This window comes from Physcomitrium patens, chromosome 2 (assembly GCF_059467195.1).
Source record: "Physcomitrium patens ecotype Gransden chromosome 2, ASM5946719v1, whole genome shotgun sequence".
NCBI lineage: Eukaryota > Viridiplantae > Streptophyta > Bryopsida > Funariales > Funariaceae > Physcomitrium > Physcomitrium patens.
In genome coordinates, this window is record NC_143411.1 from 9,470,954 (window position 1) to 9,488,497 (window position 17,544).

At 35.2% G+C, this 17,544-nt stretch overlaps 1 protein-coding gene across 8 annotated transcripts; it reads left to right on the top strand.

Annotated features, from left to right (window-relative positions):
- The first annotated feature begins 5,798 nt into the window (after positions 1 to 5,798).
- On the top strand, positions 5,799 to 10,915 carry LOC112296051 (inactive poly [ADP-ribose] polymerase RCD1). Of its 8 annotated transcripts, none has more exons than XM_090245744.1 (9): positions 5,799 to 6,777; positions 7,119 to 7,238; positions 7,461 to 8,254; positions 8,460 to 8,701; positions 8,799 to 9,106; positions 9,393 to 9,551; positions 9,643 to 9,741; positions 10,089 to 10,192; positions 10,610 to 10,915. In XM_090245744.1, the coding sequence occupies exons 1-5, from the start codon at positions 6,586 to 6,588 to the stop codon at positions 8,858 to 8,860; spliced, it is 1,410 nt and encodes a 469-aa protein (XP_090101870.1). In that variant the 5' UTR covers positions 5,799 to 6,585; the 3' UTR covers positions 8,861 to 9,106; positions 9,393 to 9,551; positions 9,643 to 9,741; positions 10,089 to 10,192; positions 10,610 to 10,915. The 8 variants fall into 8 exon arrangements, with proteins under 8 accessions (XP_090101870.1, XP_090101866.1, XP_090101862.1 ...); XM_090245740.1 differs by having other exon boundaries at positions 9,024 to 9,106; positions 9,388 to 9,551; positions 10,071 to 10,192; XM_090245736.1 differs by having other exon boundaries at positions 9,024 to 9,106; positions 9,388 to 9,551.
- The last annotated feature ends 6,629 nt before the right edge of the window (positions 10,916 to 17,544 follow it).

A 17,544-nucleotide genomic window follows, 5' to 3' on the forward strand; every position in this document is an offset into this window, starting at 1 on the left:
TGCTCACATGAGTGAACGACGCAATGTAAACCATTATTTATCATAAATACCAATGAACAATAATAACTATGGAAAAAATTAAATATAGGTCTGACGATTTTTCAATCTCCAAAATAATCCTTGTGATGGGAATTGTCTGACTTTTTTTCAATATTTTTCCTATTCTTATTAATGCTTATTTTTTTGTAAATATAAAAAGGATTAGAAATTAAGAATTTTAATTGCAGACCTTGTTGTTTTCTTTTATACGTTTTGTTTCTACGTTAAAATTTCCACAGAATAATGAGATGAAAAATAAACAAACTGTAGGATTCAAAAATATAATATATTTTTTGAGAACGAAATTGAGAATTAAAATTTGGAATTGTATATGTTAGGCTTGATAAAATCTCAAGCACACCAATGCACATAAAATTCTTAAAATTCAATAAATCTATATGTTACAAAGACTTCACAATCCTATCACAACGACTATTTTGGAAATCAAAAATTTATTAAGCCAGTTTTTTATATTTTTTCCAATAATAACTCAAGATACTATATTTGTGAATATAAAATATATGCAAAGATAATACAGCAATACATGGATAATCTTTTTCATATACAACAAAAAAGAACTTAAACTTTGTTTATCTTTCTTTGTATTATCTTTTTAAAATTATACTTGTACTTACCTATAAGAAAAACTTTTTGTACTAAAATTTTATTTTGTATTAAAATCTTTAAAAAAAATCCAAAAATTCTATCAATATGAATTTGTATTAATTTTTATTTCGACTCTTTTCTTTCTCAATAATTAACATTCAAAAAAATATTAATAATGCTTCAAAATCACAAGAAAAATCTTTGAATTATTCAATTATACATCAGTGACAATAGAATAGCCTGAAATTTTTAAATTTTAAATCTAAACAGGAAAAAAAACAAAACAAACCTCCATGCAATAAGTAATAAGTTTTATTGTTAAAGCATATTCATGCTTTTAACATCTTATAAAAAATATCTAATACAACTAAATACTTGATGTAAGCCTCAACTTTAAAGTGTTTTAGGGAAAATGCTCAATCTAGTGACAAAGAATTATGGTGCAACCATACCACCAATTAATTTACCACCAAAGTTCATCAAACTTGGCATGTGAATATTTCTCTTATTTAGCTTCATGATGGCTTGGTAGTTCAAGACAACTAAATGGTGACACCTCCAATTTATTGCAGTTGCATGTTGTTAATTAATGATAACATTGTCAACAATTGTGTGCTTTGTCAAGTGAACTAAGTGTGTATCCTTGTAAATTGTTAAAAATCCTTCATTTTTGTTCATAAATATATATATATATATATTTGAAGCTAAATGTTCTGGTTTTCACCCAGAAAATTTACCTTCATGTAATATACAACTTCTTTAGATCAATCTTATAAAACATATCATGTTGGTTTTATATCTCACCAAGAACTTCAGTACCAAATTGACTTCTAAACTCCAACATTGCTTTATTAAACTCTGTTGTAATTATGCACAAATCAACCAGTTGTCATGACTTGTGCACTAAAGATCTCAACTCTCTGTAAAGTAAAAATGACATCAAAGTTTTGTAGCCACAGTAATAGTAATTTCCATGAACTAGTCAATACAGTTTATATGTTTAGCTACCTCTAAAAACATTGCAACTTCTGAAGCAAGTAAATGAGTAGCATCTTACTTTGTATTCCTTGGTCATTGCTCGATTAGAAATAGTTGTGATCCAATTTGCCATCATAAATGCCAACACCATGTATGAGATGCCTCATAATGTTAATGCTATCAAATGCTTGACAAGAGTTTTTGGCATTTTAAAGTTGTTAGAATGTTGCATTTTCATAATAAACATTGAAGCCTCAACTGTAACCTTGTCTTAAATAGAACCAGGTATCTAAATACTTATTCTTTGTCATTCATAAATTCTTAATTAATTTAATCCTATTGATTTCATTTGGATTTGTAATCATTTATAAATATTTCATCATCTAAACTATTTTATTGTTTGATTACATTTTAGTTCATACTTTAGATAGAATTCGGAAAATACCATTTGAGATAGGATAATATTTAACAATATATCATGCATTATTTAAGCTTTTAGTTGCATTTTAAAATTTTAAAAAATGATGGAATTGTTGGTGTGGCGAAATTGAATGATTTTATTTTTTATAAATTTAGTGGATAAAACAAAAAAAATGAATTAATAAATAAAAATGATGGGGTTGGTTTTTATTTAGAGAAAGGAAAACAAGATAAAAAAAAAATCTTATTTTAAATTTAAAAGTTGGATATATTTTAATATGAAATGAAATATTTTTTTAAAATAAAATAAAATAAAATGACACACTTAATTTGCTGGATGGATTATGGAAACAATGAACCATGTAACTGATAAACAGTCAAACTGTAAATGTAAGTAGGGTAGTTATAATATATTTTAACAAAAGAGCATTGATGTTTACCAATTTCAAAATTTTTAAAAATATATAGATTTTATAACCAAATAATGATAAGAGAAGAAATAACAAAAATAAAACAAACTGTGTATCATGTGGTATGATTATCATTAAATTTGATTCAAATATATATATATATATTCATTCTGATTGATTTGATTGATTTGAAAGGATTTCTCTTAAACCAAGATTACCTTTTACAACATAAGCTCCATCCAAAATATTATTATCATAAATTAGAGAATTTAAAATTACACTGTCAAGCTTCTTTTTATGTATTTCTTTAATGTTGTTTACAACTAATTATAAGAAAGGAAGAACTTCACCAATATTTGAAAGACCTCAAATATTCATGTATACTTGTGAATATGTGTACTTGAAAGAAAAAAAACATTCAAAAACTGGCAATGATAAAAAATAAATAAATAAAACTACTTGGCAGTTGTGATTGTTTGGTCAGATTCCACCAATTCACATGTGAACAACAGAGACTTTCAATGCTGGTTGAGAGGACAATGACTGGCAAAGGGGAGAATGCACTTGGGCCTATACAGTGAACACTCTATGTATTGTTGCCTTCAAACTGGTAAAATTGTGAATGGATTCAGGATGAGCTGTAAATAAGGTAAAAGCTAGGTTGGTTGGTAATGAATCAAGTGGAAGGTTCAAAGGAGGTGGGAAGTGACAATTAGTATACTTGTGAAAAAAATAAAATAAAATAAAATAATCATTTTTCATTTTTTGGGTTTTCTCTCTCTCTAGTATACACAGTATGATAATTCAAAAAAAGTAAAAAAGAAAAAAAGTAACTAAACATGTTTCTTTAGATTACTATATGGACACTTGTGAAATGTGTATTTGCCATTTTCAGATACTTATTGATAACATGGATGTTCCAAAATAGGTGCTTCGGAAGATTCACCTGCTATTACATCATTAGAGTTATTTACATCCACATTTGAACAGATTAGATTTCAAACACTCAAGATTCAAAGTGAGAAAGTTAAATTCTGAACATTTGAAATTTCTAGACCCTCTAATTCACCTAGAAATATTAGATTTACTAACGACTTGGTAAATATGAATGCAACTATATTTATATATATATATATATATATATATATAACCTGTTTGAACATTCCTAGAGTCTTACTTTTGTTCAAGTATGATGCAAGCTTTATTCTTTATATGTAATGCATATTCTACTGCAACTTAATAATAAAATACACAGTTACAACCTGATAATATAATAAACAACAACAGAAAACTGAAAAGGAAGCAAGTCTAATTAAAAGTAAAAAAATAGTGTATTCTATTGCATAAAAAAAATGATAATTACTTGAATGAATAATTTTAAATAGAAATGAACCCAAAAACAAAACTTGGTCGAAGAATTCAAAAATAGTATAAACAATCAAATCTTTGCAAATTTGGTGCATGAAAGCACAATTCATATACAAGGTGCAAATCTTTAAATTATGAATCTATAAACAACACTGCTTTCATGCTTTTAATTAAAAAATTATCAAATTGGTGATACCAATTTAGTTTCGTGTACAAGTTGGCTGAATCACAACCATGGTAAGCTCATATTTTTTTTGTAAGAAAATAATGTAGGAGGAGAATGTCATTTATATCTCCCACACCAATGTTATTAGTTTCAATTTCTTATTTCTAACATTTTGCTTTGTACACTTCTAACTTCCTCACAACAACTCCTCTGTCAAGATAAATGTGTTCACTTGGATTTTTACTAATGAACCATCAACATCAGAGGATATGAAAAATGAATTCAAACTTGACCAAATTCTTCACTCTGATAAACACACACACAACAAACATTCATCTTCCTTAGACACAAGTCAAGAGGTCGTCACTCACTATCCAACTAGTCATGTTTGTGTCCCACAACTTAAAAAGTTGCAAACTTTGTTCCATCTTCCAACATGGGTAAATAAAGATAGGAGTAGGAGGGGGGGGGGCAAATAAATACATAAATAAGTGTAAAACATATATGTCAATATTATTCAAAAAAGAGAAATAGTGAGAAGATAGAAATATTCTTGTTTGACAAGAAAGGGAGGAAAAATTAAGACGCGGTGGGAGCTGAGTGGATGACAGCCACCGAGGAAAGTTTCCCCAGAAGAGAGAGAGCAGCATCCACGCTGTGAATATGCGACCAATGGAACAACAAGGGGAAGGATTCAGTGTTGACGAGAGTCAAGAGCGGCAACAAAGCTACGAAGCTTCCTCTTCTCCCCTCATCCCTTTGACTCCCTGACCTTGCGTGATCACCACTCCAGCCCCTGCCCGGCCCGGTAGCCACCTCACGGGGCTACATCCGACGTGGCAGGACCGAGGTCCTATCTCTATAAGTAGGAAGGGGAGAGAGGAGCATCAGACCAGGACCAGTCCTCCCCACCCCCGTGCTGGCTTTGATGGACGAATGGATGGATGGGTAGAAGGATGACCATTCTTACTTTCTGTTCATTCGAGCAGTTCAGGATAAAAACGAGTTATACATATTATTTTACTTTACTTTGTCTCTAACAAGCTGTGAAACTTATTTCAAGCTATACCAGAGATGTTTGATAATATATATACTCGTTCTTTCTCTTTTCTTTGCAATGGATTGTTTCAAAACCATATGAAGTTCTCTCTTAGTTTTGATGGCATATATACATATATATATATATATATACATTACTAAATCATTGAATCCTGAAATTAATTGAGACAATATTTACCACACACATATTAACTTGACTACGTAATATCTTGTGACTACTTGATACAGAGGAATTATACATGTGACTTTCAATAAATACAATTGTCTTTCATCTTCTAAAAAATCAACAAAAGTGATGATATATGGGTTATCCATGGAAAGCTGTGATTGTGAAAACCACAGACAGAATCTTATCATATATATATATATATATATATATGAATTATTTGCTGGTGATTACTATTATAATATTCCATCACTAGCCACATCACGGCTGAATTGATGGTCAGCGAATCCATACACAGTGAAGAGCAATGCGTGTTAAACCAATACCATACACGTATATATCCGGGCTGGGAGACGTACGGGCGTGGGAGAATACGGCGAGAGATGGTTGTTCGGGGGGCATGGGTGATCAAATTCTACGGGAATGGGTGACCAAGCTCCGCGGGCATGAGATACTCATTGGGCCAGAATAGGGGGAGGGGGCTCATTACCGCTAGCCAGAACTCAGCGTGAGGGCAAAACTTGCTGGCCACTCCAACCCCTTGAAGTGCAAGCCAAGCACTGCAGACCGTTTTGTGTGTGCCGTCGCTGGGGCTCGCCTTTCTCGTAGGTTGTCTGTGTCGTTGTTCGCAAGGTCAGCCTTCCGTTGTTTGTGGTCATGCCTCCCCCCACCGTCTCTCGCTCTGGCTCCCCCAACCACTCTTCATTGCACGGAGTCGGCAGTGTCTCCCGTGGCTGATTGAAGGTGTGTTTGGAGGGTCTGGACTAACTGAGTGAAGTCCAGTTGGACTGTGCTTTACGTGAAGGTGTGTTTGGAGGGTCTGGACTAACTGAGTGAAGTCCAGTTGGACTGTGCTTTACGTTGCATTTCGGAATGACCATGGCGAATGTGCGTGCTGATAGCGTCTTGCGGCTCGTAGGGGCTTCGAAGTAGGCCTATCTAGCTTTCCTGGAGGATTTTTGCCTGCTTAGGGATCTTGCCTCTCCACTCGAGGAGAGAGTTTTGGCGTTTGGGCCACCTTGACCCTTCCGTCGACGCTATGCTTGTGCCTTATGCGCAACTCTTGCTCATAGGAATTGGCCGTAGGCTATATGCTTGGGCTGTTTAGAGATTGCTTTCAATGGATCTGTAACTCCCTCATGCCCTCTAAAATAACTGCTCGCCACGGCTTGCGTCTCTACTGCTACGGTTCCATTCTTGAATACTCTGTTGTATTCACGGCGGTGTTGCAGAGCCTGTGCACCAAGTAATGCTCCTACCGGCCGATTTCAAAGTGGTCGAGCGCGGCACCAGTGGCAGAGGTGAGAGCGGCACATTCGAGGGACTTTGAGAGTGGGAGAGATTTGAGCAGTGACTAAGTAAAAGTGACAGTAATGGCGGAAAAGATAGCGGGCATGATCCGGCATGCAGGGGGAATCAACTACGCGCATGTTCTGCCGTCGCCTCCCCTTAAGAGCTCTCGTGTCGCTGAAGAAACCGTGACATGTGAGAAGGCCGCGGAGCATTCTTGCGATATTGTTGCAGAGACGCCGCCAGCTTGCGATGCTGTCGGACACTCAATTCAGGTTGACATCGCCGTGTGGTTTGGCATTCGATTTTTGCTCTGTTTGCACAACGGTTGTTGTGTTTTATGATTGTTGAAGCTTCAGTTCAAGCGTTTGATGGATGGAGTCTTTTCGTAGTTTTCATCAATGTTTGATCTGTACTCTAGGGTTTTGATTTCTTGTCAGGGGTCGCAGCTCTGAAATTCTGAGCCTTTCCCTGCTCCAGGGACAAGTTCTTGCTATAGAAGAGTAGTTTGTGAAGCAGAATTTTTTGCATTTAGCGAGCACCCTAAGCAACTTCTAGCTCATGGTCGTCTCCCCCCCCCCTTTTTTTTCATGTTTTCTTCACCCTTGTGATTCAGTCTGCGAAGAAGAGAAGCCTTTCTCACAATGGTTCAACCGGAGACGATTTTTGCAAGCGACTACGGACACCGCACTTGGTCATGCACAAAGGTCGAGTTGGATGTCATACTTCTTATGAGGTATGTGACAACATGGTGTTGTTTTTTCTCTTCTTTTGTGCGTTTTGTTTGTGGATCTGATATTCTGCATGTAAAACATCTGATGTCTTTCTCTATACATCCTATTTGTGTCCTCGCGCACATGTGTTTATACAGAGATATGTAGTCGTACAATAAGGGAAACATACAAACTCTAGACAGCAAGGTTGTATGTACCTGCTGAATATGGTGAATTTGATTCAGGTGTGTATGTCTACACCGTGTGTGCGCACGAGTTTATGTGTCAACGGAGCTGTTCAGTCTTCGGAAGACCTCCCTTGTTCTCCGTCTGTGTTGCACATGAAAAAGTCAAATTTCGGACACTCAAACTTCCCACATCGGACATCATGGTGCGATGGTGCCGCGGACTCTATGTCGAGTTGCTTGCTCAGTTCTGGTGGAACACCAGATGAATCAATGCAGGATTTCGAGCTGCCAGATGAAATTTACGCGGATTCTACATGTGCTTCACTGCATAATGAGTTTGAATCTGACAATGGGTATGTTCATGTGTCTGGGAAAGACGTTGTACAGTGCGATGACGATATATATAGTGAAGCTGAATCAGGTTTGTCGGGTCAAGTTGATGGGCCCAGGATGCAATCAAACAACGAGGTAGATGGAAATCGGTGTCCCCCAAGCTACCCGCTTATTGAGAAGTTAGTGTCACCTGTGCCGGAAGGAACCGAAGAATATGAAAACATCACGAGCATGTTTCTCAAAGGTCTGGGGAAGTTCGGTTCCGAGACTATTGTCACGAATATATATCGTGATACTAGTTCTCGAGGGCAAGCACGTCAGCAAGCCTTCCAAAAATTGGTGGAATCAACGGAAAAGACTCGCGGAGATGCGAATGTACGGTTTGCCTGGCATGGTACTAGTAAGGCCGGTGTGTCTGGAATTTTCCTTCACGGATTTGGACAACCCAGGACACCAAAGAACGGCTCAGCTTATGGCGTAGGAGTTTATCTCGCACCAGAGGAGCGCTCCCACGTCAGGTGAAACCTTGTGCTTACAGGATTCGGTTGTAGAATACATGCAAAACTGGTGAACACGTCATATTCTTGAGTCTCGCATTGACATGCTATCATCTCTCTCCCATGATAGACGTGAGGTACAAGTTCGAGTAAGAATTGGTGGATTCTGCTGAAAAGCTCAATGAAGTTTTGTATCAGAGGTTTTACTTCGTGTGTGGGAACGCAGCGCTGTGTACGCAGATAATGACGATAGCGGTGAACAGCACGTAGTTTTAGTTCGGGTGGTTTTAGGGACTTCTGAGCTCGTAAAGCAAGGGTCTGATCAATTCCACCCTAGTAGTGAGAAATATGACACAGGTGTGGACGACCTGGTTAGTCCGAAGAGATTAATCGTGTGGTCCACCCACATGAACACACATATTCTTCCGTTGTATGTTGTCAGCTTCAAGCTTCCTCCTCTCTGGCATAGTAAGTATCATCACTCTAACAGATTTAATTCAAGTTTTCGACTTATGTTTCTGGTTAAAAACATCTTCGGAACCTAACTTTATAAGTATGTGCCAAGTGCCCACGGTAAATCCAAGGGAGAGGCTATCGGACTTTTTCAATCCGCTCGAGTGGGTCTGAGCTCAGGACGTTGTAAAAGCAGACCTGAGGATATACCACTCAAGCTTTCACCAAAAGGGCTATGGTACAGTCTTGCTATCTCTGCTATGGCAGAGAAGTGACTGGTTGCTGGTATTTTTGTCTTGTTTATGGATTGGAATTGAGATGTGGGTTATGTGGTCAGAAATGATGTCAGCGTTTCATGGGAAGAAGGCTTCTACAATTTGTCGCTTAGCCTCTATCAAGCGGCACTTAACAGCACGGAAGGTAAGTATTACTTTCGTGATACGCACTTTATGCCTCACCCCTGAAAGTCGAGTATCTCGATATCAGATTTTAGACTGACTTGAGGATATGGGTTCCTTTCAGCTTGTTAGAGTTCCTAAAATGGTCATGATCTGTTTGGTTACACTACCTGTAGCATGTGGTTTTGTTAAGAAAGTTTTATTCGAAGTTAGTTTGTCACGAAGAACGAACTGCACGCCATAAGTCGTTGACTTTTGTGTGAGTCAGTTGAGTGAGGAATTTGAAGTCTAAATATGTTTTAGTGCAGGAATTTCAGGTTTCAGAGAATGGGATGGGCACTTGCTCGTCATCCAAACAGGGTCCAACGTCACCGGCCATCTCATTTCCTGATCTCTTCCTCCTCCTCACGCCGCTTCTACACCCAAACAGCCTTGAATATTTAAGAAATTCCTATCAGGAGTTTCAGGTAGCAATACACATCCGAAAGACTATTTGTAAGACACACTTCATGATTATTTGACACCGACTGATGAGATTTATTTATTTATTTATGATAGGCCAAGAGACTTCCTCGCTCAGAACTCATTCAACACGTGCGAAACGAAGTTGGAGCTGAGCGGTTACTCCATGCAATCAAATTGCTCCAGGGTTCTCAGGTAGCTAATCCTGCTGTTTTGACCTCGAACACAGTTATCAGCTATTATTCTGAGAGGTAGTTGATCTCGGGGCTGATTGGTATGTTTTTCGCGCTTCTTCGTCATCATCATCATCCCATCAGACTTATCAAAATACAATTCTAACGATTTGAAATGATATATCCAATTCAAGTCCTACGAACAAGGTCAACAGTGTGAAAGATTTTCTGCAACAGAGAATCACATCTAAATGAAATTTATTGAAAGAATTCTGGGAAAGTCAATTATTGTGATGTGTACTATTCGATCGAGTTCTAAAAGTTATGTAGGTTATCTGATCCTAAACGTAGTTGGATCGAATTCGTCAGATTTCTAGGGAGCAACGAGTTGGTATAACCGGAAACCCCGCAGCAATTTGATGGTTTACAGGGTTGCTAATTAGTGCTGGAGCTACGACAACCCATGAAGCAAGGTGAGTTCATACTATCCTTCTCTACAACTCATGTTTGACTGAGCGAATATTTCCCTATTCTCCCGCTTATGAAATACAGATAAATATGAAACTGTACATCACTTGGCCTGCCTTCTGCTCTGCTATTGTGCTTACATTACACCAGTTCTCCAGGTTTATGGCTATCAAAGTATGTCGAGATATGGAAGCAGGCTTAAAGGAATTACCTGAACGTAGTTAACTTTTCAGAAATTCGAATTTTACTATTCACTACTGAGAGAAGATGCTATCTAGGAGCAAAGTACACCTCGTCAATGTAGTTGTGGAACATTTGGACTTTCAACTATTTCCCATCATGCTAATACGAATTCGAAGATACCTTTAACCCCTGAAACTTCTACTAATTTTCCGTTTCTGTTTCTCTGTTGTCTTATGCAGGTAAGTTAAGGCATCAGAGCATACGTTCTGGGTTGATTTAGTCAAAGAGTCTTGTATCTAGCTTTTTCTGCCTGTCGCTGAAGCTTTCTCTGTCTAGGATTTATCCTTCAAGGAACCTCGTTTCATTCAGGGAGTAGCTAGGACACATGTTCTCTTCGTTTTAGTTAGAACCCACTAGAGCGGGTGGGCTTCTAAGCAGGGTTAGAGTATTACACTGAGTGCGTGGCTGTTGTGGTTTAGGTTCTAATTAGTCGACTAGAATTTTCACTTTGTACACTTGTCTAATACATACTCGTCCTTTGCCAATTGTTGTTGTTTATAGCGTCTCCTTTTACGGACACCGTTTATGAACTAGGTGTTCTGTCACCAGCTGGCCAGTTTTTCGCTGTCATAAGTTGTCAGAAGAGTTTATAACTGCGTCTGCCATGTTTTGACCCATTGGATACGATTTATCTTCGGAAAATGTAGCTACTGTAGATCACGTCATCCGATCTGCTCTTTACCCAGTCCTTGTTTCGACTACATTCATTCGTTCTGACTAATGTGGACTGTCAGGCCACACGACCGAGATAGTGTATGTGCAGTGTTTCGATTACCTGGCGATTTTATTCTTCATGTTGAACTTCAATGGTTAAGTGTCGATCATTGGCCCTGCACCCTATGGCTAGAGCGAATGCACCCCGAGCCTGAGATTTGGGCGGACTGTGTTCGTCTATCCAAGTGGCTGCCAACCTGCCCCGGCCCCAGCTGAGCTGGGCGGAGCAGGGTCGGTAAAACAGTCCGGGCCCTGTGGATGTGTCCGGCGAGTTCTAATGCCCATAACCCCAGCCCTTGTCGGCGGAGCCTGTGGCCCGCTGGCTAGGGCTAGGGCTAGGGCTAGGGCTTATGATCCTTATAAAAAAAATCATAGCCCTAGCCATAGCCCTTGGCGGGCAAAGGATTTTGCGAAAAGAAATCATTAATTGTAAGTATGAAAGGAAATTGTGTAACAGCCTGTTACGGAACTGTGCTGTTTTGAAAATAAGGTAAAAATTCCTAACACAACAAAAGAGTTTCTGTCGATGAATTTGAGTGGACGTGTTTTTTTGAAATTTCAAATATGAAGTCGGTGTCCTGCTATCGAAAAGTAAATCCATAATACGAAACATCACAGTATTAGTCTGTAGATATTTTCTATGAAGATAACGAACTTGTACACGTTTTTTTAACACTAAGCCCTATTCTCTAAATTTCGTACGCAAAATACAATGAGGAATTTTGTAAGTCCGCTTAAGTCACTAGATTCATCGATACAGAATGCATTTATGTATTTACAATGTGTTTTACAAACACGAACTCGAACAAGAAAAATGATCTTAACATATCACTGTATGCCCTGTTTTATGGATGTGGAATGAGGTGAAGTGTTACGCTTCCTTCGAATACACATCTCCATGTACCCGTGCTTCTGTTAGGCGCAATTAGATAATCCAGGAAACGTAATTACAACCATTACGACTACTCCGAGAATACCGGATGCCGTTGGTGCTTACAATGAAAAGGGGATGAAAAGGTATAGATTTTGTGGATAGTCTAAATTTTCTTATTCTCACGCCCCGTACTACTAATACTCTAAATAGATGCTTACAGGCGAAAGAACGGTCCTTGCTCCAGAAATTAGTGAAAGTGATGACCGTTGCGCGATCTCCTTTACCAGAAGTGTCCAGAATCTTGTTCACAACAGATTGCGGAGCATTCAAATTGGTTGTGAGTGCAGAGCCCAATGGTCGCCAGGAAGATCGTCGTTGTCCAGAAGTCTGATGTCAAGTAGCACAATCACATCTCTCTTGATTGCAGTCACTCCCATGTACCTGTGTCGCGTGGGCAGAGTTCCATTCAAAGCCGCAAGAACCAGAAGGATGTGCGATATTTTATGAGCATGTTGACAGATGAATTTAAGTGAGAACTATCACAGTAGCAGAAATTTCGAAAGTTCTTGCAATTAGAAAAGTAGCAAGTTCTTAGACCAACAGGTGAAAGAAATAGATGAATAAAAAGGTCTTGTTACAAATCTTCATATAGTTCGTCAGTAACATATAGAGAGCTGGGAGAGCGATCCAACAATGGCTGCAACATGTTTTTGAATAGGTCTAGCAACACAATGTCAAGATTCATAACTCCAACATATATATATATATATATATATTTTTTTTTCTATTAGTTTTTTGTAGTCGAATTATGTCTCAAGCAAGCTCACAATTATCTGGAGCAAAACCCGTGGATTGTTCATGGACAATCCACTTTGAAAGAATAGATGCTCATCACCCTACACTTACACCGATTGATGGAGGCTTACTCACTAGTAGGCAAATGCTTCTTTGAAGTCACCTTCTTGTCATCAAATGGCATCCACCATGCCCTCTACTCGACCCTAAAAATATGTAGGTAAGAAATTTCTTTTTACTTTTTGGAACTTTTTTGGTTGAGAACAAAGATTCATTCAATTTTCTCTCATACTTGGTTTGGATACAATTCTTAGGATTGAGTCAATATCTAAGGCATGAAAGTTGTAGAAGAGACTTCTATTTACTTTGTAGGATATACATTAGCCAAATAAAAAATTAATATAAACAACTTTAGCAAGGAATTAAGAATATATTTTAGCAAAATTTATCTCAAAATATCAAGAATTAATACCCGAAGAAGATTGGTTGTGAATCAAGGTGAATATCAAACTCAGAGGCACAAAATTGTGCACCTACAATGACTTTGAGGTTCTTTGGTTGATTGAAGAGTAGAATTTGAGAGGAGATTTGTAAGAGAATTTTTGAGAGTTTATTATATATGATTTTAAGGCATATTGAGGTTTTGAGGGCTTTTCAAAGTGAGTAATATATTTAGAAGGATTGGATTTTAAAAAATAAAAAAAATTCACAATTTTGAAGTTTTTAAGAGTGTCATAGTATGTGTATATATGAAATTTTTAAAATTTGTTATTTTATTTGTCTTAAACAAGTTTATAAAATTTGATATTAATTAAATGGTTAAATTGATGGTTATGAGGGTTTTGTAGGTTACGGTCTCAGATAATTAAAATTTACAATCAATAAAGATTTTTAGTTTGATTGAAGTAAAAATTAGTGATAAAAATTTAGAGTTAGAATTTTATACACCAATCAATTTTTGAAGAAATTGAATTGTTCAACAAGAAGAAATTTATATTAGAATATCGACATCCAAGTTGGAGAAGGAAGGAAGCCAACATCTAAGTGGTTTAAGAGCTTTTTATTTTGAATTGGTAAATTGATATCCTTCAAAAGTTGTATATTTATTACTTGCTTGTGGATTGAGATGTGAATAATTTTTAGTTAAGATCAATAGTTTAATTAATATTTATTGAAGTTTTAAAATAGCTATAATAATTAATTAAGATTTACTTAGGATTTTTTAAGATTTGATCCAGGATTTGGTTAGGATTTGATTAAGATTTGATCTAAGATTTGATCTGATTTTTGAATAAAATTTCATTAAAATTACATTAGGATCAGTTTAGGTTTTAGAATTTAATTAAAATTTGATTAAAATTTTATTAGAATTTTATTTAATATTTAGGATATGATTAGGATTTGATTAATGACATATTAAGATTTAGTTTGGATTTATCTAAGATTTATTTGAGATTCATTTGAGATTTTTTTTTTAATATTTAAAAGATTTTTTATTATTTCTTTCAATATTTTTATTTTCATGAGTTCTTTAAGGTTATTATTTTTTTTAAGAGTATTATTTTATATTTCTTTTAGAAAATTTTATTATTTTTCTTTGAGATTAACTTATGTCTTCTTTATATATATATATATTTTTAATTTATTTTAAATTTTATTTAGATTGGTTAAAATTTAATTAAGGATATTAAATATTACTTAGAATTTATTTAAGATTCTATTAAACTTGATAGGATCTTGTTATTGCGTTTCCTATTTACCTTCTATAACTAGGAGCCCAATGCATTTTTAAGCAAAAATTCATATTATACAATAATGTATGAAGCATACCATTTCCAAACTGAATCCACTTAATCTCTAATATAACAAATGATTTTTGAGGCCGTTTTATTTGCAATGTAAATACACACTTCAAGGATATCTTAATCTTAGGAATCAACATCAATAAACATAAATAAAAAAAACTCCTAAAGAACATTATTAGCTATTCTTATAACTTTCAGAGACAAGATGATCAACTCCATCATAACATCTCACTCGAGATCCTTCTTAATATATATATTAATACAAAAAATATTTCTTAATCCATATACAACGATGAATTCTAATTTATATGGAAAAAACAAGCAACAATGTGCAATCTTCAATACAAGAACACACCCTTCTTTAAATCCAGTGACCTAAACATTAGTAATTATAGCCATCAAATCACATCCCTTTTTAAGGTATTTATACAAGCTATTTTTGGTACTTTCTATCATAACAAAAAAAATTCTAGGTATAAGATCTTTTCCAAATTAAATACAACAACAACAATAAATTCCTTGAATAACTACTACTACAAAGTAGTAACCAACTCAAGCATGGTTAAATAATAATTAGTTATATTTTGTTAAATCTTTGTCTTCAATAATCAAACCAAAAGGACACATTCACAGGTTACAAACTTCTTCTTAGAAGAACCAGCTATAGTCTTTTTTAAGGTCATTGATAATATCCTTAACATCAAAAATCTATTAAAGAAATGAGATGACATAATGTGGGGCTATAAGTAGGAGAAAGTGGACAATAGAATCAGCAACTATATTTGTAAAGTTTTTGTTCTAGTATCACTTTCTATCCTCAAATTTAAGAAGCTTGATTGCTACTTTTGGATTCTATTTGATGCTATACTTCAAAAATTGTATCATTGGATTATATGGAGTTGCTACATCAATTACTTGCATTGTCAACTAAATTTTTCATATATTTATTACAAAATAACAATCACTATAATAAAGATCTATCACCTTTTAAACTTGATAAGAAAAAAACAAGAATAATTACATCCCAAAGAGTCCATCACCTTAATTGCAAAGACAACACATCTTTAAAAGAAAGTACAAACCAAGAAACCATTATCTTCCATCCTATTCAAATGATAATAAAAAGCATTGTTTTAACCTCTTTAAAGATGCAATCTTTTGGATATGGAAATCAAGGAGTAAAAAAAAAAATCAAAAAAAAAAAAAAAAAAAATCAAAATTTGTAATCTATTATAGAAAGTACATCTATAATTCAAGAAAATTTTATTGCAAAAATACCATTATTACATTAATAATCACATCCAACGTACAAATCAATCATAGTTTAAAAGAAATAAGATTTTCTAAAATAACTACACCTATTCTACAAGAAGATGTAGCTTTTTGAGAGGTGTTGCAATCTCAATCTTGCATATACTTGCTCCTTCTATCTTCTTTTATACAGACATCATTGAATTTATAATTTAATTTTTAATTATAAAACTTAATAGCAATCTAATAGATCTATTTAATCTCTATATCTTAAAAATCATAAAATAACAAGATCAATTTTTGAACTTTTTCTTGCATTAACTATTCCCTCACATCATTTGGATAATAACAATGAACTTCATCATTATAGAATTCTACTCTAACCACAATTGGGGATATTGAGAATAAGCACCCTAGATCATCTTCACACTAAAGCTTGCCATTGCAATTACATTTTACATAGATACATATTAACAAGTCAAAAAGAAATACTTTAAGTAGTATTAACAAAATTTGATGTTAAGTTGGTCCAAAATAGACCTCTTTTACACAAGCCAAGAGCTTCATCATTTTGGAGACACAAACCATGTTTGGCCCTAAGTCTTGTATATCTTAGATCATTCTACCACCTTTTTATCAATCACGTTTATAATAATTTGGCGTAATCTACAACTATACTTTGACAAAAATATATCTACAACTCCAAAGCTAAACAATGTTATATATGAGTGTAGCAAGATGCAATAATCAATTATGCTTTGAATACTTGTCATGGACAAGAACTCCATGAAAAAGAAATTTAGACAAGTGAGCCTTCACTCAAAGAAAGGTAACAAAATATAAATAAACAAGTATGTATATTGAAAGTGAAACTAGAATGGCTATTGCCAAAAGACAAGAAAATTAGAGACCCTTGAAACTAGACTAGAAACAAGAAAGGAGTTGACAAGAGTGAAGAAGGCTTCACTCTTATCTCTATATATATACTATCTAACTAAGGGCTACATGGCGACGTTCTATAGGACCTCCGATAAGTGTTGACTTTATAAGACACATGCCTTGACTTACAAGGCCAATTTTTCTACGTGTGGGCTATATTGTTAGCTTGGTCTTCAAGGTAATAACATGTGTGGCACATGGCCAACTTGTTGATCACGTTTCTAATCTAAAAAGTCAATTAAAGACACCTATAAAATCAAAGCAGGATCTATAAAGCTTCTAAGAAGCTTCCATATCAAATATTATTGAATTAACTAACCTTTATCTACTTTTACTTATTTCTACTTATTTATATATGTAATTACTCGTTTAATTGAGTATGTCCGTGATATTACCTTCCCTTCTAGGGACAAGTTACACAATGAGCGATCATCATATATTGAAGAAATCTATGATGCGACGAATTATATTCGCCACATACTCTGATCTTTCTTCTCTTTGAAGATGATTAATAAGGCCTCTCAACCATCGATAGTGTCCCATACTAAGGCGAGAAGACCACCTAGTTATTTGATCATTGTTGAGGCCTTCATAACTTCGTTCAAATAGAACATTTGAAACACTATCAGGAATTATTCCTACCTCTAGTAAAATTATCAAACATCGAGAGTCCCTTCCGAAGTCGTGATACTAAACGCGTTGTATCTCACCATCTATTCGAGGAAGAACACTTTAT

Coding starts and splice junctions, on each gene's coding strand:
- LOC112296051 (XM_090245724.1), top strand. CDS start 6,586: ATGGCGGAAAAGATAGCGGGCATGATCCGGCATGCAGGGGGAATCAAC. Junction 6,778..7,118: donor CTGTCGGACACTCAATTCAG/GTTGACATCGCC, acceptor CTTGTGATTCAG/TCTGCGAAGAAGAGAAGCCT. Junction 8,702..9,023: donor GCTTCCTCCTCTCTGGCATA/GTAAGTATCATC, acceptor TTATGTGGTCAG/AAATGATGTCAGCGTTTCAT.